The sequence below is a fragment of the Ovis canadensis genome, chromosome 20 (assembly GCF_042477335.2).
Source record: "Ovis canadensis isolate MfBH-ARS-UI-01 breed Bighorn chromosome 20, ARS-UI_OviCan_v2, whole genome shotgun sequence".
NCBI lineage: Eukaryota > Metazoa > Chordata > Mammalia > Artiodactyla > Bovidae > Ovis > Ovis canadensis.
The window spans coordinates 54,391,611-54,413,185 of NC_091264.1; the positions used below are offsets into that span (position 1 = coordinate 54,391,611).

Consider the following 21,575-nt stretch of genomic DNA (forward strand, 5'->3'; position numbering starts at 1 on the left):
TAAAGCCATTCAGCCCTGGCAGCAATTATTAGAAGTAGAGGCATTCCCCTGGGAGTGAAGGCTAAGAGGCTGGACCCAGAGGTGTGGCACCACAGGGGTGAATGAGAACTGGGGGGGGCAGTGAGAGGGGGTATTGTATAATAGCTTGCTCTAGGATGGGACTGAAAGCCAAGTTCACTCAAAGTCTCCTCCTATCCAGGCACCCCCTAGCTCTGCTCCAGGAAGCACTTCTGCCTGCACCTTTAAGCCACAACCTCCTGACTGTGAAGGGCTGGAGGACAGAGTAGTCAACAGGACACCCTCAATTACACCACTACCTTCAACATTAACATCTTAAAGAACCTGAAATGCACACATCTTAATTACAATATTCCCGAGGTGATGATTTCAATAAATTGAGAACATTTATTAACTTGCTGGCCCCAGGGTTTACAGAGTTTGAATTCTTGGTTATGAAAAAGTCCTAGTTAATAAAATAATCTTCATCATTAAATTAGGCAGTTTCAAAAGTCACTACTGGGTTGATTTAGGGACATAAAGATTTAAATACTCTAAAAATATTTATGCATTCTGATTGACTAACAAAACTCAAAGGTATTTATGAGATAATAAAAATAGTCCTAAATATAAAAAGCTTGCATACAGCTTCATAGTACAGCTAACTCTAAACTGCTGTTTATGAAATTGTAGATATTTTATTTCTGACTTACACTTCTGCTAAAGATACAGTGAAGGTAAAAATAAAATCCATGAATAATCCCCAAATTTCAAAAGGCAGAGATTGAAGCTATAAGCAATAATCCTTCAAATCAGACACCTGGTCTATAAATAATGAAGAGATCATTACACAAAGTCTTTTTTCCATCCTTACCCTCCCCCAGCTGTCACAGTCGACAGGCCAGCCTATTGTTCTTAGAGCTTTAGACCCTGGACTCTTAGCTCTCCTGCTCTTTCTCTGTTTCTTTGATTGATTTATTCCATTCTCTAAGTCACAGTGTATCATAGGGTTTTATCCTTCATCATATTCTCTTTTTTTCTGTCTTCTCTTGGAAATTTTAAATTATCCTCTCTAAGTCTCCCCTTTCACTGAATTTCAAACCTGCATTTTACCTGCCTGCTTCACCTCCCCATAGAGATGGACGTCTCACCTGTGTCTCAAATGCAACATGGTGAAAACTCAGGTGAATATTTTTCTTGCTCTCAAAGTACTTAGTTCATGTCCTACGGCCATGTGCTGCATTCTCTGCTAAGAACTGCCCTTTCCTTTACTGTCAATTAGGGAACTCCTACTCATCCTTCAGGACCCAAATCAGTATACCTGAAACTAATATAATATTATAAGTCAACTACACTTCAATGAAAACAGAACAGAAAAACAACCACAACAACCCCCCCACCCCCGGCCAAAGAAACAAAACACAAGACGCAAATCAAATGTAGCCCTCTGTTGCCCTGCCTAGCCACCAAGAAGTCTAATTAACAAGGTTTACGTCCAACACGGGCTTTCCAGGTGACGCTAGTGGTAAAGAATCTGCCTGCTAATTCAGGAGATGTGGGAGACTCCGGTTTGATCCCTGGGTTGGGGAGATCCCTGGAGGAGAGCATGGCAACCCACTCCAGTATTCTTGCCTGGAGAATCCCCATGGACAGAGAAGCCTGGTGGGCTTCTCTGACCCTACAATCCATAGGGTCACAAAGAGCTGGATATGACTGAAGTGACTTAGCACACACACACACACACACACACACTTGGCGATCTAGAGGTTAAGACTTCACCTTCCAATGCAGGGAGTATGGGTTCTCCAGGCAAGAAGACGAGTTGGTTGCCATGACCCAGGGGAGTCCCATAATTTCTGCAGGCTCTTTCAAGCTGAACTCAGAGCCCTTTACAACCTAACTTCATTATCAGTGCATTTAGAGTTCCTTTGTTAGTCAGTTCAGTTCAGCGGCTCAGTTGTGTCTGACTCCTTGCAATCCCATGGACTGTAGCACACGAGGTTTTCTGATTCATCACCGACTCCCGGAGCTTGCTCAAACTCATGTCCATTGAGTCGGTGATGCCATCCAACCATTTCATCCTCTGTCATCCCCTTCTCCTCCTGCCTTCAATCTTTCCCAGAATCCGGGTCTTTTCTAGTGAGTCAGTTCTTCGAATCAGGTGGCCAAAGTATTGGAGCTTCAGCTTCAGCATCAGTCCTCCAATGAATATTCAGGACTGATTTCCTTTAGGATAGACTGGCTTGATCTCCTTGCAGTCCAAGGGACTCTCAAGAGTCTTCTCCAGCACCACAGTTCAAAAGCATTAATTCTTCGGTGCTCAGCTTTCTTTATGGTCCAACTCTCATATCCATACATGACTATTGGAAAAACCATAGCTTTGGTTAGACGGACCTTTGTCGGCAAAGTAATGTCTCTGCTTTTTAATATACTGTCTAGGCTGGTCACAGTTTTTCTTTCAAGGAGCAAGTGTCTTTTAATTTCATGGCTGCAGTCACCATCTGCAGTGATTTTGAAGCCCAAGAAAATAAAGTCTCTCACTGTTTTCATTCTATTTGCCATGAAGTGATGGGACCAGGTGCCATGATCTTAGTTTTCTGAATGTTGAATTTTTTTAAGCCAACTTTTTCACTCTCTTCTCTTACTTTCATCAAGAAGCTCTTCAGTTCCTCTTTGCTTTCTGCCATAAGGATAGTGTCATCTGCATATCTGACATTACTGATATTTCTCCCAGCAATCTTGATTCCAGCTTGTGCTTTATCCAGCCCAGCATTTTTCATGATGTACTCTGCATATAAGTTAAATAAGCAGGATGACAATATATAGCCTTGACATACTCCTTTCCCAATTTGGAACCAGTCTATTGTTCCATGTCCAATTCTAACTGTTACTTCTTGACCTGCATACATATTTCTCACAAGGCAGGTAAGGTGGTCTGGTATTCCTATCTCTTGAAGAATTTTCCACAGTCTGTTGTGATCCACACAATCAAAGGTTTTGGCATAGTCAATGAAGCAGAAGTAGATGTCTTTCTGGAATTCTCTTGCTTTTTCTATGATCCACTGGATGCTAGCAATCTGATCTCTAGTTCCTCTGCCTTTTCTAAATCTAGCTTGAATATCTGGAAGTTCTCGGTTCATATACTGTTGAAGCCTGGCTTGGAGAATTTTGAGCATTACTTTACTAGTGCGTGAGATGAGTGCAATTGTGTGCTGGTTTGCGCATTCTTTGGCATTGCCTTTCTTTGGGATTGAAGTGAAAACTGACCTTTTCCAGTCCTGTGGCCACTGCTGAGTTTTCCAAATTTGCTGGCATATTGAGTGTAGCACTTTCACAGCCTCATCTTTTAGGATTTGAAATAGCTCAGCTGGAATTCCATCACCTCGACTAGTTGTGGTCATAGTGATACTTCCTAAGGCCCACTTCACTTCACACTCCAGGATGTCTGGCTCTAGGTGAGTGATCACACCATTGTGGTTATCTGGGTCATTAAGATCTTTTTTGTATAGTTCTTCTGTGTATTCTTGCCACCTCTTCTTAATATCTTCTGTTAGGTCCATACTGCTTCTGTCCTTATTGTGCCTATCTTTGCATGAAATGTTCCCTTGGCATCTCTAATTTTCAGTCAAGAACACACCTAACTCTTTTTGAGCAGTCTAGATCTCTTCCACAGGAGAATGAAAGGAACTGGCTACCCAAAGCCCCCCAAAGGAGCTAAAAACCCAGGAGTAATTACCACACTGGTAGTCAGGGAGACCAGAGAGAGCCTCTCTCCATAGACCCGTAGAGGAAATCAATGAGCTTGTGGTCCAGACAAACAACACACTGGCTGAGATATCACCTATTTACTTTGATTATTAAACCTAAGGCACAGATTTGGTATGAGTTCTAAATGAAAATTTTGATATAAAAGATTGAGGACAATTTTTGCTTGTAAAAATCAAGAAGAAACCAGGGAGGCCAGAAGACTTGAAAATTTACGAGACATACATATTTAATGATGTGCTACAGACTCTGCATTATTTATGAGTCAGGCTACCCTCTGGCTGTGTTTTAATTTGATCACCAGCTAACTGTTAAACTTTTGCTCTGTTAATGGACATCTGGCCTTTACATTGAGAAATAGGCTGAAAAGAAATATCTACCTGGAGGAAAAGAAGTGATTATAGAGTATCCTGAAAAATCAAACCCCACCATGTCTAATTGTGCCCACTGCCGGTGATTTCATTCACTGGAGGGGAGGTTAGGATGGTTGACACCTGGTGTACTGGATAGACTTTACTATTTCTTTCTTTTTTTAGATTTTTTCCAATGTGGACCATTTCTAAAGTCTTCATTGAATTTGCTACAATATTGCTGCTGTTTTATGTTTTGTTTTTTGGCCATGAGGCCTGTGAGAGCATAGCTCCCTGATTTAGTGATTGGACCCACAGCCCCCGCAATGGAAGGTGAAGTCTTAACCACTGGACTACCAGTCGAAGTCCCTGAGGATAGGTTTTAAAGATCCACATTATTAACAGAAAGAATTAAATCACCACAACACCATACACATTCATCTATGTGTAGTTTCATTCTATTCTATAAATAATTATACCCTGGCTGTTCTCAAAACTAATTTGGAAAGACACACAAGAGGACAAAAATATGTCAACAAATTTCACACCAGAAAGTTAAGAAAACAACCATGCTGTATCCTATTCATAGAATTCCTTTCATGACCTTTTCCTGGCTAGATCTACAGAGAACAGAATAAAAGTTGGAATGCTGATCTGGACAATTCATGGAAAGAATCAGTTATTTTGGTCATTATAAGTGGAAAGATTAGGTCTCCCTTCTTTTAGCTTAAGTTATCTGGTTTGCAGGAACTGCCAACCAATATTACAAATCTGACCAACTGCAAGGGATAATATATAACAGTGTCTCTTTGGGGTTCCTGCCCAAAGATCAATTTATTCAACAAAGTGTGTTTGAAACCCAGTGCTGAGACTAAATGAATATGGAGAAAGAGTTCCCAATAATTAAACTAACTGAAAACCGCAGGTCGTTTCTGGTGTAGAGTCTTTCCAGTCCACGGTCATGTGAAGAAACGCTTATAGAACGAGAAGATTCCATTTACCACAGTAAATGTAACAAGAAATTCCAGATACATGACTAAACAGCTGTGTCTTCCCCTCAAACACACCCATCCCGACGCCAACACACTCGTGCGCACACACATGGGCCTGCTCTCCAATCACCGTCCCGAAAGATCGCTGGCCTCAAAGATTTATATTTCGTGGGACAACTGAAAGGAGCAACAGTTGCCTGGCACAGCTGCAGTCTGAACGCAAAGGCTGGATGGTGGGAGCAGTATGTTCAGTTCCAACTGTTAACTCAAGGGAAAGATTTCTCAGAGTAATGCACGCTTGGAAACTCAGCCCAGAGCAGCATGTTGTTGGTCACTGAAACCCCACAGAGCTCAAATCTCAAGGGCCAATCTGAAAACAGGAGAAACAGGCGGTTCCTCAAAATACTTGAGATGTTCATAACCATAAGCCTTTCAACTTTGCCCATTGAGATGGAATGGATTCCTTAAAATTTCTGAATATTGTAGTGTCAATGAAGGCCAACACCTCACCTTTCTGTAATCTCTCTGATCCTTATCGTTTTAGAAATACATACTTTTTGCAGAGTTGTGATCAGTGGGCAAATAAATGAAATTATTTTTATTCATTTTTTCCTCCCAAAGACTATTTTATCAGATAATTCTAATAGCCTTTTCCTTCTTCTTTGCAAGAATGCTGTGATACTCAGAGAATGAACTCATGGCTGGTGACCAGGGAGGAAGGGTGGAGGAAAGAGATAGGCTGGGAGTTTGGTATTGACACATACACACTGCTACATTTAAAACAGATAACTGAAAAAGATAAACAATAAAAATAAAAAGAATGTTGTGATACTGGCTATAATTGTTTATGATTTACTTGTCTGGTAAGTCACCAGGCCATAGTAAATGAGAAGAAATTAGTTTGATCTATGCTAGGGATTATGTTTTAGAATCTTTTATGTGGTTTTTAATAATTTAGATTTAAAATTAAAAACTATAATTCTTATAATATAGTTTGTAATAGTTTTTTTAACCTCAACTTTTCAGTTCAGTTCAGTCACTCAGTCGTGTCTGACTCTTTGCCATCCCATGAACTGCAGCACACCAGGCGTCCCTGTCCATCACCAACTCCCGGAGTTCACCCAAACCCATGTCCATCGAGTTGGTGATGCCATCCAACCATCTCATCCTCTGTCGTCCCCTTCTCCTCCTGCCCTCAATCTTTCCCAGCATCAGGGTCTTTTCTTCACATCAGGGTCAGCTCTTCACATCAGGTGGCCAAAGTATTGGAGTTTCAGCTTTAACATCAGTCCTTCCAAAGAACAGCCAGGACTGATCTCCTTTCGGATGGACTGGTTGGATTTCCTTGCAGTCCAAGAGACTCTCAAGAGTCTTCTCCAACACCACAGTTTGAAAGCATCAATTCTTCGGTACTCAGCTTTCTTTATAGGCCAACTCTCACATCCATACATGACCACTGGAAAAACCACAGCCTTGACTAGACGGACCTTTGTTGGCAAAGTAATGTCCCTGCTTTTGAATATGCTATCTAGGTTGGTCATAACTTTCCTTCCAAGGAGTAAGCGTCTTTTAATTTCATGGCTGCAATCACCATCTGCAGTGATTTTGGAGCCCCCAAAAATAAAGTCTGACACTGTTTCTACTGTTTCCCCATCTATTTGCCATGAAGTGCTGGGACTGGATGCCATGATCTTTGTTTTCTGAATGTTGAGATTTAAGCCAACTTTTTCACTCTCCTCTTTCACTTTCATCAAGAGAGGCTTTTTAGTTCCTCTTCACTTTCTGCCATGAGGGTGGTGTCATCTGCATATCCGAGGTTATTGATATTTCTCCCGGCAATCTTGATTCCAGCTTGTGCTTCCTCCAGCCCAGTGTTTCTCATGATGTACTCTGCATAGAAGTTAAATAAGCAGTGGGATAATATACAGCCTTGACATACTCCTTTTCCTATTTAGAACCAGTTTGTTGTTCCATGTTCAGTTCTAACTGTTGCTTCCTGACCTGCATATAGGTTTCTCAGGAGGCAGGTCAGGTGGTCTGGTATTCCCATCTCTTTCAGAATTTTCCATAGTTTATTGTGATCCACACAGTTAAAGGCTTTGGCATAGTCAATAATGCAGAAATAGATGTTTTTCTGGAACTCTCTTGCTTTTTCCATGATCCAGTGGATGTTGGCAATTTGATCTCTGGTTCCCCTGCCTTTTCTAAAACCAGCTTGAACATCTGGAAGTTCATGGTTCACGTATTGCTGAAGCTTGGCTTGGAAAATTTTGAGCATTACTTTAATAGCATGCGAGATGAGTGCAATTGTGCGGTAGTTTGAGCATTCTTTGACATTGCCTTTCTTTGGGATTGGAATGAAACTGACCTTTTCCAGTCCTGTGGCTGCTGCTGAGTTTTCCAAATTTGCTGGCATATTGAGTGCAGCACTTTCACAGCATCATCTTTCAGGATTTGAAATAGCTCAACTGGTATTCTATTACCTCCACTAGCTTTGTTCATAGTGATGCTTTCTAAGGCCCACTTGACTTCACATTCCAGGATGTCTGGCTCTAGTTGAGTGATCATACCATCGTGATTATCTGGGTCGTGAAGATCTTTTGTGTACAATTCTTCTGTGTATTCTTGCCACCTCTTCTTAATTTCTTCTGCTTCTGTTAGGTCCCTACCATTTCTGTCCTTTATTGTGCCCATGAGGGAAAAAATAATAGGAAATATATTTCTATACAATATCTTAATACTTGTTGAAAGATTTTGCACATATGATGTGATTGCTGAGCCAACATTCTCTTATATATTTTTTCCTCACTTTTAGTATCTGGTCAAAACTTTATCATACAACGTTTCCATGAAAGAAGTGAAGCAGCTGCTCTGCTTTATAACAGTTACCATTTTAAATAGAATTTGCCCATATCATAACTTATGCTCAATAAATAACAGCTGTCACTATTATTACGGCAATCCATGTCTCCTAATGTATGCTCTAAGGATTATATTTTATATAAACAAATAAACATTTAGATGTGAGAGTTGGACCATAAAGACTGAGCACCAAAGAATTGATGCTTTTGAGCTGTGGTGTTGGAGAAGACTCGTGAGAGCCCCTTGGACTGCAAGGAGATCCAACCAGTCCATCCTAAAGGAGATCAGTCCTGGGTGTTCATTGGAAGGACTGATGTTGAAGCTGAAACTCCAATACTTTGGCCACCAGATACAAACAGCCAACTTATTGGAAAAGCCCTGATGCTGGAAAAGACTGAAGGCAGGATGAAAAGCTGGTTGGATTGCATCACTGAGTCAATGGACATGAATCTGAGCAAACTCCAAGACACAGGGACAGGGAAACCTGGCATTCTGCAGTCCATGGGGTTGCAAAGAGCTGGACATGACTGAGAGACTGAGCAACAACAAAATAAATATTTATGCTTATATAAATATAACATTCTGTTTTATAACATGTTCTTCAAATTGATCATGATGTCAATTTGTGGGTCTCAGCCAAGATTTTATTTAAAAAAAGAAAGTAAAACACAAAAGAAAATGTCTGAATGCATTCCAAGTGGTAAGACAAAGTATTCTGTGAAACTTTGTAGTATTGTAAGGAGGGGGATGTGTGTGTGTATCTAAAAGGTATTTCTTACTATGGGTTGCCTTTACAAGTTTAAGGCTCATTGTTACAAAGTATATATTTCTAAAGAACATAATGAAAATATAGGTATTTACTCTGGAACAAAGGAAAACAGCCACATTTATTTTTCTGTAATAGTCAATCCTTCTCTTTTATATTCAAAGCACAATTACTCAGTTTTTTATATTGCATTAGAGGTATTCAAACCATTTAAAAAGTAATTTTCCATTCATTTTCCATGAGCTCTATTAGCGAATTAATAGGCCAGCATTTGTTGACACAATTATTTTCCACAAATGGATTCTCATTCCTTTTCCATTTATCTTACTATGAAATAATAAGACATCCAAGGAATCTTGATATTTAGTTTTCTGTTCTCTCATGATGTCCTATCTCCATGGCAAACATGTGACAATTCCCTTTTATGACAAACTGATCTACAGCCAAATAGCATTTCATTGGAAATTATGAAAAATAATTCTAATTAATCTACACAAAGACCTACCTACCACATATACTCATCCATATTAAAACCCTTCAATGCTTTTTGAACTCTCTTCACAGAAATCATAATATCGTGGGCAGAAGAAAAATAACTAGTATGCAATATCTTGCATTTCTTATGGAGAAAACAGGCCAAGTAGAATATAAAAAGAAGCATCAGTCACTAGAGGTCAAGGGTTGGGGAACAAATACAGGAGTTCCACACTCCCTTGAAAAATCACAGACTCTGTCTTGGTATTAATCCTGTGCTACTGACATCAACATCCAGCACAAGGGTTAGTTGCTGGTTATGACTGTGGGGAGAGTGAGCATTCTACCTCCAAACTGAATTCACAAATGTGCCACTTCATCTTCTCAGCATTTATTCTGGTTAGACCATCCACTGTGACAACTGAAAGCTGTCTTTTTATTTCTTTTTCAAAAATAAAAAACATTATATATATACTCAGCCATTAAAAAGAATACATTTGAATCAGTTCTAATGAGATGGATGAAACTGGAGCCGATTATACAGAGTGAAGTAAGCCAGAAAGAAAAATACCAATATAGTATACTAACACATATATATGGAATTTAGAAAGATGGTAATGATAACCCTGTATGTGAGACAGCAAAAGAGACACAGATGTATAGAATGGACTTTTGGACTCTGAGGGAGAGGGAGAGGGTGGGATGATTCGGGAGCATGGCACTGAAACATGTATACTATCATGTAAGAAATGAATCACCAGTCTATGTTCGATACAGGATATAGGATGCTTGGGGCTGGTGCACAGGGATGATCCAATGAGATGATATGGGGTGGGAGGTGGGAGGGGGGTTCAGGATTGGGAACTCATGTACACCGTGGCTGATTCATGTCAATGTATGGCAAAACCAATACAGTATTGTAAAGTAAAATAAAGTAAAAATAAAAATTAAAAAATATATATTTATTATTTTTAATTTGCACCAGGCCTTAGTTGTAACATGTGGGATCTAATTCCCTGACCAGGGAATGAACCAGGGCCCCTTTCATTAGGAGTGCAGCGTCTTACCCACTGGACCACCACGGACGCCCCTAACATTCATTTCAAATGGAAGGAAGTTTCCACAGGAAGCCTTTTCATAAGAAGTGCAGAGATTTTAAAGAGCAGGGAAGGTCTTAAGAGTCTCCTAAGTTACAATTGAGTTCAAACTATTTACTGAGTACCTACTCCATCCCAGGCACTATGTGAGGACCTGGAGACACAGATGTTTCCAATCCAGGGGGCGAGATCTAAAAACATAAATTTTTATAATTCTATATGCTACAGGCTATGCCTGAGGTATATTCAAGATGTGAAGGAAGCATAGCGGAAGATCACCAACCCAGATAGGGTGCCAATGGAGATCAGCGAAGTTCCTTAAAGAGGTGATGTTGGAACTCAGTCGTAGAGAAAAGAGTTCCCCAGGGAACCTGGGTCACAGAGCATGATATATGTTCATGCTAAGTTGATACAGTCATGTTCGACTCTTCACGACCCTATGTCCAGCAGGGCTCCCCTGTCTATGGGATTCTCCAGGCAAATTCACTGGAGTGGGTTGCTGCGCCCTCCTCCAGGGACCTTCCCAGTCCAGGGATTGAACCCATGTCTCTTATGTCTCCTGCATCAGCAGGCAGGTTCTTTACCACTGGTGCCACCTGGCAAGATCTAAAACTTGTGCGCTTTTGCATTGGCTGGGAATCGAACCAGGCCTCCCCCATGGCAGCTGAGAATTCTACCACTGAACCACTAATGCTTATACAATAGACATTCAGGACATTGCAAACAAGGTTAAACATGAGACTCGCAAAATCTGAAAAACAGCAGTGTGATTTGGTTCAGTCTAAGCACTGCACGTGTTCAGAACTCTGCAGGTAGTTTGGTAGCACCGGATCAGTGAGAGCGGAAGGCGAGAGAGACAAGGTGAAAAGGGCAAATATCAAATCAGAATCTTCTGTGGGAATTCAAGCCGGAACAGACTCAGGATGGGGTTTTATCCTAGGACTAGGATACCATTCAAATCACTAGGATTGCCTAAGTATTGAAAAATACTACTTAGTAAACTTTAAAATGCCAAAAGGAAATTTAAAACATTAAAACATTATATTCAGAATTCTATCTATTTTAAAATCTTGTTTCCTTCAATTTTACCTACACAGTTTCTTAATAAACATGTCATCTTAGAGCTCATTAACTTTTGCACTCTATTACTTAACATTGACTGGTACATCTCATCACCTGTAATCACCATATCTGTTATTTTGATGGCTGCAGAGCATTCCACTACGTTCTTACCACTGACAACTCAACCATTTTCTTTTTGTCTGTCATACAGGCAGTTTCCAGACTTTCTTATGCCAACGCCATTTTTTATAAGCAGCTTCTACATGTATATTTTATCTTATGTTTTCCTTAAGGTATAGAATTTACCTTAAATTACCAGGCTACTGAAAATGAGTATCCTCATAACCTTTTGTTACCTGGGGGGAACAGGGCTGGGCACTTACTGTTTTGCTCCAAGTAAGGCCTGTGGTGTGGTGTTCCTTGATGTACGCTTGAAGCTCGCTCCAAATGTTCAGATATGACTTCACCCAATCCACATGGCGTAGATCACTTTGTCATAAAAGAGAGTGGAAGAGAGGGGAATTAGGATCTAAAATAAAAATTTAACAACACTGGAAGGCACATGGCAATCTAGTAACTAAAGCACCAAATGACTCTGGAACAATGGTCTTTCTAGTCCAGTAGCTGTGAACTGAGTCTGAAAAGAACCTTGAAAGGGTATGGTCCAGGTCTGCCCTGAGAGGAGCTGGGTACCCTGAGGTCTGGTGTGGAGCAGAGAGGCCCGCAGAGAGAGCATCCACTGAACCCAGTCAGTTCATTCTCGTGTCATCTCTCACGGGGAGATGAGCACGGAGGGGAGATCATTTCTTTCTGTACTGCTTCTAATGCAAAATGAAAAACAATGTGCTTTCAGGCAGGAGAATCTCTCAAAAGAAAAAAGGTCCTTTGGCTTTTTTTCTAATAATTTGTGGAATTATTCAATTGAAAGGGTAACCAAATTGGAGAATTCTGGACTGATAAGGAAAGTTGCTATAGTAAGAAAAATGATTTCCTACAAATAGGTAACACTCAATAGTTGTAAAGGGACAATCACTTAGATTACCTTAAGTTGATACTCATAATGACAATGAAAGCAAGGCAGGGCACGGCCAGTATTTTTACTCCTATTTTACTCAACCGAGAAGTGATAAAATACTTACCTTTTAAAACTAGATTAACATAGGATTGGGAGAACTGTTAGAAACATTAAACTTATGATATAAACAGGCAAAAATAGTTGCATTTCCTTTGGGTAATTTCCAACTACACATTTTTTTCTGCTTTGAATAAAGTAGTGGAAAATGAGAAAATGATGAAATCTGTTACCAAAAATTTAATCACAAACCTGGGTCATTAATCTGAAGACAATATCAGAAGGAAATCTCTATTACTTCGCCTTTGTCAATAGTGACTTGTCTCTGGATATATTTTGCTTTCCTTGAAAAGTTCTAAGTACCATGAGCATGTTTAGAACTCCAGCGTATTAAGTCATGCCATTTAAGAGAAGGAAAATGGGGAACTGAACTCATAACTATCTGCCCCTCAAAAAGGAAAAATATGAGTGATTTTGTTCCACATTTTTAGATTTACTGACTACATTAATCAAATCTATGAAATATTTCATTGTCACTTCCTCTCAGTTTTACAGTCAAAACCCCAAATGCACATATTTATCTATTATATGGTCATTTAATTCATACATGTGCATATGTACATATATAAGCACAATACAGCCTGTAGGCATTCTAGAAAAAGCAGATGGCACATTCCATATACTTCTATTAAAAAGCTTAACACATGAAGTCCAAACCTGCACAGGCAAACTATTTTTCTTTTAGCTATTATAGTACCATTTTAACTTGAAGAAAGTTCTAGCTAAACGTGTAGTAAGGAATAACAACATGGTCCCTTTTAACCCAAAGGCAGACTCTGTGCTTAGTTGTGTCCTATTCTTTGCGACTCCATGGACTGTAGCCCACAAGACTCCTCTGTCTATGGGGATTCTCCAGGCAAGAATACTGGAGTGGGTAGCCTTTCCCTTTTCCAGGGGATCTTCCCAAATCAGGAACCAAACCCAGGTCTCCCACATTGTAGGTGTATTCTTTACCATCCGTGCCACCAGGGAAGCCAGTGTCTAAGAGACAACAAATTGAAGAGGACTTAACTATACTTCCAGAGCTGACAACTCAGCCTGAGTTCCACTTCCCCTGGAAGAAGGTATGGGAGGGATGAGTGACTTTTAGTGACTATGACTCAGAAAAGTCTTACCTCTAGAAAGTCAAAATAATTAACTTGTTCTTTTCATTTATTGACAAAAGAGCTGAGCAGCCAGTTAAGCCAGCTGAAAAGGCTGCACAGATGCAGAGTCCACTGCCCACAGCCCTTCTGTGTATACCACAAGGAAGCCTGCCTTTCTACTCCTCCACCCACGGCTTGTCTGTCAGGCAGGCAGCAGTCAGCCTGCCACACTGGTGATACCTCATCAGAGTCCGCAACACCCCGCAGCCCTCACGGAGCCCACCCAAAGTGCAGGCACTGCAGTCTTGGGTGTGCACATAAATGGGTGTGAGTAAGCGGTTGTGGAGCATTCTGCGTTGTTCAGGTTGGCACTCCTGGAAGCTCCACGGTGACTTAGGACTGAATGCACTTCTGCAGCACACTACACAGTCTTCGGGTGGTCCATTAGGTTTAAATGGATTGTCCTTGATGCTGTCAGAAGTAGTTTTTCTACCTAATAGCTGATCAAGAGGAACAAATACTAGACTTTCTTTGTGTGTGCACAAAAAAGTGCAAACTCTTAATTCTCCTGGCTGTACGACACCTGGAGAGAATCACTCACACCATGGCCCCCAAGACACACTCAAGTAGGGACTGGGAGGACAGGAGCGGAGGAACTGAGATAAAAACAAAAATGGCTTCCAAGGGTGATGTGCAAAAAGGCAGAGGCTCAGGAGGTGGCTAAGGTGTCCTGAATAGGCAGGTACAGGTGTGTGTCTGTACACCCCAAGAAGGGACTAGGTAAAGAGGTCTTTTATGTTAATGCTGACATACTTTTGCAACTTCAACTTGTTCTTTCCTGAACTGCTATTTTTATGTGGGCAGATTGTCTTGCATTTCTGATGCCTGTTCTCATTCATACTGCACAGTTCTATAATCTCTAACACAAAGTGGCAACATTTGGAGTTGTATCACTGGGCACTCAACCACAGTTCTATGGGTGCAGGGAGTCTGTTACTGAGTATCAGAGCTTAACGGAAGCTTCCTTAGGGTGGAAGAGACCTCAGGAGGGAAAAAGGTGTATGGAAGTCAGAAGTCTCTAGAGCTGCTCTTCCTAGAAGAGCTAACACAGAATAACTAAACTCTATGAGAGGAGGAGAGTACTGTGGTTGCTTTTTGTCTTATTCTGTTTAGCATAATAGCTTTCCTGGGATATAACTCATATCCTAGGCAATTCATCCATTCAAGGCATACAATTCAATAGCTCAGTTTGAACTGTGCAATCATTACCACAGTCAGTTTTAAAACATTTTCATCATACCCCAAAGAAACCCGATACTCATTAGCAGTTACTCCACGTTTCTACCCAATTTCCCCAGCCCTAGACAATGGCTAATCTACTTTCTGTCTTTATGGATTTGCCAATTCTGGAACTTTATATAAATGGAATACAATATGTGGTCTTTTGTGTCTGACTTCTTTCATTCAACATAATGTTTTCAAGGCTCATCCATCAGTTCAGTTCAGTTCAGTTCAGTCACTCAGTCGTGTCCGACTCTTTGGGACCCCATGAATCGCAGCACGCCAGGCCTCCCTGTTCATCACTAACTCCCGGAGTTCACTTAGACTCACGTGCATCGAGTCAGTGATGCCATCCAGCCATCTCATCCTCTGTCATCCCCTTCTCCTGCCCCCAATCCCTCCCAGCATCAGAGTCTTCTCCAATGAGTCAACTCTTCGCATGAGGTGGCCAAAGTACTGGCGTTTCACCTTCAGCATCATATCTTCCAAAGAACATCCAGGACTGATCTCCTTTAGAACGGACTGGTTGGATCTCCTTGCAGTCCAAGGGACTCTCAACAGTCTTCTCCAACACCACAGTTCAAAAGCATCAATTCTTCGGCACTCAGCTTTCTTCACAGTCCAACTCTCACATCCATACATGACTACTGGAAAAACCATAGCCTTGACTAGATGGACCTTTGTTGGCAAAGTAATGTCTCTGCTTTTGAATATGCCATCTAGATGGTCATAACTTTCCTTCCAAGGAGTAAGCGCCTTTTAATTTCATGGCTACAGTCACCATCTGTAGTGATTCTGGAGCCCAAAAAAATTAAGTCTGACACTGTTTCTACTGTTTCCCCATCTATTTGCCATGAAGTGATGGGACCAGATGCCATGATCTTAGTTTTCTGAATGTTGACCTTTAAGCCAACTTTTTCACTCTCCTCTTTCACTTTCATCAAGAGGCTTTTTAGTTCCTCTTTACTTTCTGCCATAAGGGTGGTGTCATCTGCATATCTGAGGTGATTGATATTTCTCCTGGCAATCTTGATTCCAGCTTGTGCTTCCTCCAGCCCAGTGTTTCTCATGATGTACTCTGCATATAAGTTAAATAAGCAGGGTGACAATATACAGCCTTGACATACTCCTTTTCCTATTTGGAACCAGTCTGTTGTTCCATGTCCAGTTCTAACTGTTGCTTCCTGACCTGCATACAGGTTTCTCAAGAGGCAGGTCAGGTGGTCTGGTATTCCCATCTCTTAAAGAATTTTCCACAGTTTATGACATGGGGAGGGAGGTGGGAGGGGGGTTCAGGATTGGGAACTCATGTATACCCATGGCTGATCCATGTCAATGTATGGCAAAACCAATTCAGTATTGTAAAGCAAAATAAAGTAAAAATAAAAATAAAATAAAAAAAAGAATTTTCCACAGCTTATTGTGATCCACACAGTCAAGGGCTTTGGCACAGTCAATAAAGCAGAAATAGATGTTTTTCTGGAACTCTCTTGCTTTTTCCATGATCCAGTGGATGTTGGCAATTTGATCTCTGGTTCCTCTGCCTTTTCTAAAACCAGCTTGAACATCTGGAAGATCATGGTTCACGTATTGTTGAAGCCTGGCTTGGAGAATTTTGAGCATTACTTTACTAGCATGTGAGATGAGTGCACTTGTGTGGTAGTTTGAGCATTCTTTGGCATTGCCTTTCTTTGGGATTGGAATGAAACTGACCTTTTCCAGTCCTGTGGCCGCTGCTGAGTTTTCCAAATTTGCTGGCATAGTGGGTGCAGCACTTTCACAGCATCATCTTTCAGGATTTGAAACAGCTCAACTGGTATTCCATCACCTCCACTAGCTTTGTTCATAGTGATGCTTTCTAAGGCCCACTTGACTTTACATTCTGGGATATCTGGCTCTAGGTGAGCGATCACCCCATCGTGATTATCTGGGTCGTGAAGATCTTTTGTGTACAATTCTTCTGTGTATTCTTGCCACCTCTTCTTAATATCTTCTGCTTCTTTTTATGTCCATACCATTTCTGTCCTTTATCAAGCCCATCTTTGCATGAAATGTTCCCTTGGTATCTCTAATTTTCTTGAAGAGATCTCTAGTCTTTCCCATTCTGTTCTTTTCCTCTATTTCTTTGCATTGATTGCTGAGGAAGGCTTTCTTATCTCTTCTTGCTATTCTTTGGAGGTCTACATTCAGATGCTTATATCTTTCCTTTTCTCCTTTGCTTTTCACGTCTCTTCTTTTCACAGCTATTTGTAAGGCCTCCCCAGACAGTCATTTTGCTTTTTTACTTTTACTTAATTTTTTAAATGGCTGAATAATATAACCTTGTACGGATATACATTTTACTTATCTATTCAGCAGCTGATGGACGTCTGGATTGTTTCCACATTTTGCCAACCATAAATGATGCTGCTACGAAATCAGGTACATGCCTTCGTGTGGACCTATGCTTTCATTTCTTTTGGAAATACATCTAGGAGTGGGATTGCTGAGTGTGGCTTTTTTTTTTCTTTTTTAGTAACAAATGTATTGGTATGTATTTTCTTTTTTAAAAATTATTTACTTACTTATTTTGGCCATGCCAGGTCTTAACTGTGGCGTGTGGGATCTAGTTCCCTGACCAGGGATTGAGTCTGGGCCTCCTAAACTGGGAGCACAGAATTTTAGCCACTGGACCACCAGGGAAACCCCAGTTGATATTTCTTTATATTTGTCCTTGTTCAGTCCCATTTCCAATTCTAGCCCCAGTCTGAGGCTCTCTAGGACCTGTTATTTGTGCTGGAGACTGCATGTCCTTTTAAGCTCACTCTCCAGGCAAAACCTGCTGATTCAGCCTTATCTGTAAACTTTCAACAGCTCTCTGAATGGCGGCTGTTCTTACTGATATCTCTGTTCACCCAACTCATTTCATCTGAATGCAAGCTCTGGTCTCCCTCTCATTGACCTAGTTTATTGTCTCATTTCATTTCTGTTCCTCACTTCTAGTTCCTTTCCTGAAACTCCCTATCTTCTCTCTGCTCATTCACCAACTCTATTTTGATCAATGGGCTTCCCTGGTGGCTCAGAGGGTGAAAGAATCTACCTCCAATGCAGGAGACCAGGGTTCGATCCCTTGGCTGGGAAGATCCCCTGGAGGAGGAAATGGCAACCCACTCCAGTATTCTTGCTTCGAGAGTCGCATGGACAGAGGAGCCTGGCGGGCTACAGTCCTTGAGGTTGCAAAGAGTCAGACACTACTGAGTGACTAACACTCACTCAAGTTTTGTCCATTTAGGGCTGGTCCATCACAAATCATCACAGACCTCTCCTTATGGTGGTGATAGGTAACAGAGTGACATGCATTCCTGTTGGGAGAGTTTATTCATTACCAGAGAACTGAGGCAAGACTTTCTAAAACACACATATTATCTGGATCATTGATTTCACTTTCTACTTTGCTTTACCTATACAGATGGGATTTTTCCTTAATGTTTATAGTCAATTAGCCTTTGAAAGGAATCAGTAATGAACTGCATGAAGTCTGGGGACAAATGTTTAACAAACAATCAATTGAAGATTTGGTCAGTAAAAGAAGGTACATACCTGTGTTTGTAGTCCTTTAAGACCCTGTTAGTGTAAAAGGTGGCCGCGTCGTTCATCTCCTTGACATAAGGACCGGGTTTTGGGGACTGAGAGAAGAGGGCCATCACCCAAGCATAGGAAGAAAAAAAATATAGGATAAGAAAGAAAATGCCTTAAAGAGGAAGAGAAGCAATGGAGATGTCAAGTGGAAAACTGGAGGCAAATTTTGCTCTGTAAGGATTGGTGAAACGCTTCCTGCATCTCAGAACACAAAGCCCTGGACTTCAAGTGGGGGTAAGAAAGAGCTGCTGTGTTCAGCCTGGAAGGAACCTTCCTTTCATGAAGGATGAAGGAGGCTGGAGGTGGCCACGAGCTCCCCCAAACGCTCCAAAAAAGCGACGAGGCGCAGGGGCGACGTTCCAGCCGGACTCACCACGGCTATCCACCCAAGGGCGGGAATGCTTTCACTGACGGCTGAGAGATGATTAAACATCGTACTCCCCCGGTTCCTCTCTCTGAAAGTCTGGATCTCCTGAATCTTTTCCGATATTGGTTTCAGAAGTGCAGCCACGTCGTTCTGTAAGCAAACATGGAGCACTGTTACTGAGGACAGACAGAAACGCAGTGCCTTCATTCACACTGACCTAAGCAGGAGGACTCAGCACTTGTCAGGGGCAACCCACTCCAGTACTCTTGCCTGGAAAATCCCATGGACGGAGGAGCCTGGTAGGCTACAGTCCATGGGGTCACAAAGAGTCGGACACGACTGAGTGACTTCACTTCTTCAGAACAGAGCGGGTTTTTTTTTTCCCCTTATGGTCATACAGTATTTTCACTCTCCGAAGTATGAAAATTGCATGGATTTCTTACATTATTAATGCTGCTTCCATAGGCATTGAAAAAATCCAGCAGTACAGTATGGCCCCTGTTTTGAAGACTTCTGAATGCAACACAGTGAAATTGCGTGCAGATCAAGTTATATTTTCTAATGGAACACATAGATATATCATCTAATGGAATGATCAGAATAACACACACCTAAAATTGGCATAGGCAGAGGTTAGTAAACGGATATCTTCCTATTCCTGTGACATGAAGGAGGGAGAGTCCTTGAAATGAAATGACATGAGGGAGAGTCCTTGGTTTTTACCATAATTATGATAACCCATGCAAAAAAGTAGAACTCTTTCACTGAGGTTCTTTGTAAGAAGGTGATGGCTTACAATATTTATGTTGGGTTGGTCCAAAAGCCTGTAAGATGTTATGGGGGAAACCCAAAGGAACTTTTCGGCCAACCCACTAAGTGATCTCCAAGGTTTCTGCCAGTTTAAAAGTCTCTGATTGACAAGATTCACTGACCAGGTCTTTCCTAACACTGATATACAAACGCAAGCAAAACACTTCCTAACTGAGATCTGCAGGTGAACAGAGGAATGTTTTCCTTTGGGAGAAATAGAAATACACGGAAAGAAAGCAAAGTGTTCTTAAAGTTCTCAGTGGGCTTTTATGTTTTCTGTTTTATTGAGAAATAATTGACCTACATCACTGTATAGGTTTAAGGTGTAAATACATGCAAATCAAACCACTGTACTGGTTTATTTACATAAACTGTGAAGTTATTATCACAATAGGTTTAGTTAATCAATATCCACCATCTGATATAGATACAACAAAAAGAAAAGGAAAAAAAGTTTATCCCTGTGATGAGAACTCCGAGGATCTGTTCTCTTAACAACTTCCCTACAGATCACACAGCAGTGTTAACTACCATCATCATGCTGTAATTCATCCTAATATTTATTTGTAACTGGAGGTTTATACCTTATGACTCTCTTCCTCTGCTCCCCCTCTTCATAGCCCCTACTTCTGGTAACCACAAATCTACTCTTTTTTTTTTTTTTTCTGTGAGTCTGGTGGGTTTTTGTTTGTTTAGATTCCACATGTAAGTGAGATCCCACAGGATTTCTTTCTCAGACTTATTTCACTTAACATGATGCCTTCACTTAACATGATGTCTTCAAAGTCAGTAGACTTTTAAAATTCTTCCATATTGAAGAAGGTGAAAAAAAAAAAGCTTGCTTCAAAAGCAAGCCAGGTCTTGTAGAAAATTCATGAATACCTTCCTACCTTCCTACTTTCCCTTCCTGGCCATTATGAAGGAAAGGTCTTAGAGATTTGAGGAAGACCCTGAACCAGGGTTGTTATGCACTGTATTGTGTCCTTCCCAAACTCAAATGTTGACGTCCTAATCCCTGGAACCTCAGAATGTGACTGTATTAGGAGGCAGGATCTTTAAAGAGGTACTTGAGTTAAAACTGAGGTCATCAGTGTGGACCCTAAACCAGTCTGACAGGTGTCCTTGTAAGAAGAGGAGATGAGGATGCAGAGACTCACAAGGGAAGATCATGTGACGACACAGAGAGAAGACGGCCATCCACAGGTCAAGGAGAGAGGCTTCAGAAGAAGCCAGCCCTGCCGACACTTTGATCTTGGTCTACGAATCTCCAGAATTGTGACAACACACCTTTATTTGTTTAAGCCATCCAGTCTGCAGTAGTCTGAAGTACTTTGTTCTGGCAACGCTGGCAAACTAAGATAAGGATGTAATGACAGTATAGGTTTCCCCAGTGGCTCAGTGGTAAAGAATCCCCCTGCCAAGGCAGGAGACTCGGGTTCAATCCTTGGGCCAGGAAGATCTCCTGGAGGAGGAAATTGCAACCCACTCTAGTATTCCTGCTCAGAGAATCCTATGGACAGAGGAATCTGAAGGTCTACAGTCCACGGGGTACGACTGAGCGATTGAGCATACACACAATGACAGTGCAGGGAAAGCAAACACCCCCAAACCCTCAATAAACAGAGAGAGAAAACCTCTCTAAACAGTCCCTGTCCCAAACACAGCTCTTCCACGTTTCTTGGCTAATGACGGCCACAGTCGGGTTGAAATGCCCTTCCTGGAATTTCACTCTTTAGAAGGCAAACATTTCCCTCTTTGAGAGACTTTTTTTTTTTTTTAAGTCCAAATTCAACACCCAATCAAAGGTGTGTTATACAGGTTTCCCCAGAAGGCAGTTGATTTTTAATTATGGGAACACCAGTAGAAAGCATCCTAATTTTCTCCCATGATTTGCTCAGCCATGATGCTCTTGATGCA

The 21,575-nt window shown here is 41.2% G+C and overlaps 1 protein-coding gene across 1 annotated transcript in view; it reads right to left on the minus strand.

The window, feature by feature from the left end:
- Positions 1–21,575, minus strand: part of CAP2 (cyclase associated actin cytoskeleton regulatory protein 2) — a 152,707-nt gene that overhangs the window by 25,335 nt on the left and 105,797 nt on the right. Inside the window, exons 5-7 of the mRNA XM_069563318.1 lie at positions 18,855–18,998; positions 18,443–18,528; positions 11,749–11,854 (exon numbers count right to left, since the gene is read on the minus strand). Coding sequence (XP_069419419.1) covers positions 11,749–11,854; positions 18,443–18,528; positions 18,855–18,998 — 336 coding nt within the window. The remainder of the gene's footprint in view (positions 1–11,748; positions 11,855–18,442; positions 18,529–18,854; positions 18,999–21,575) is intronic.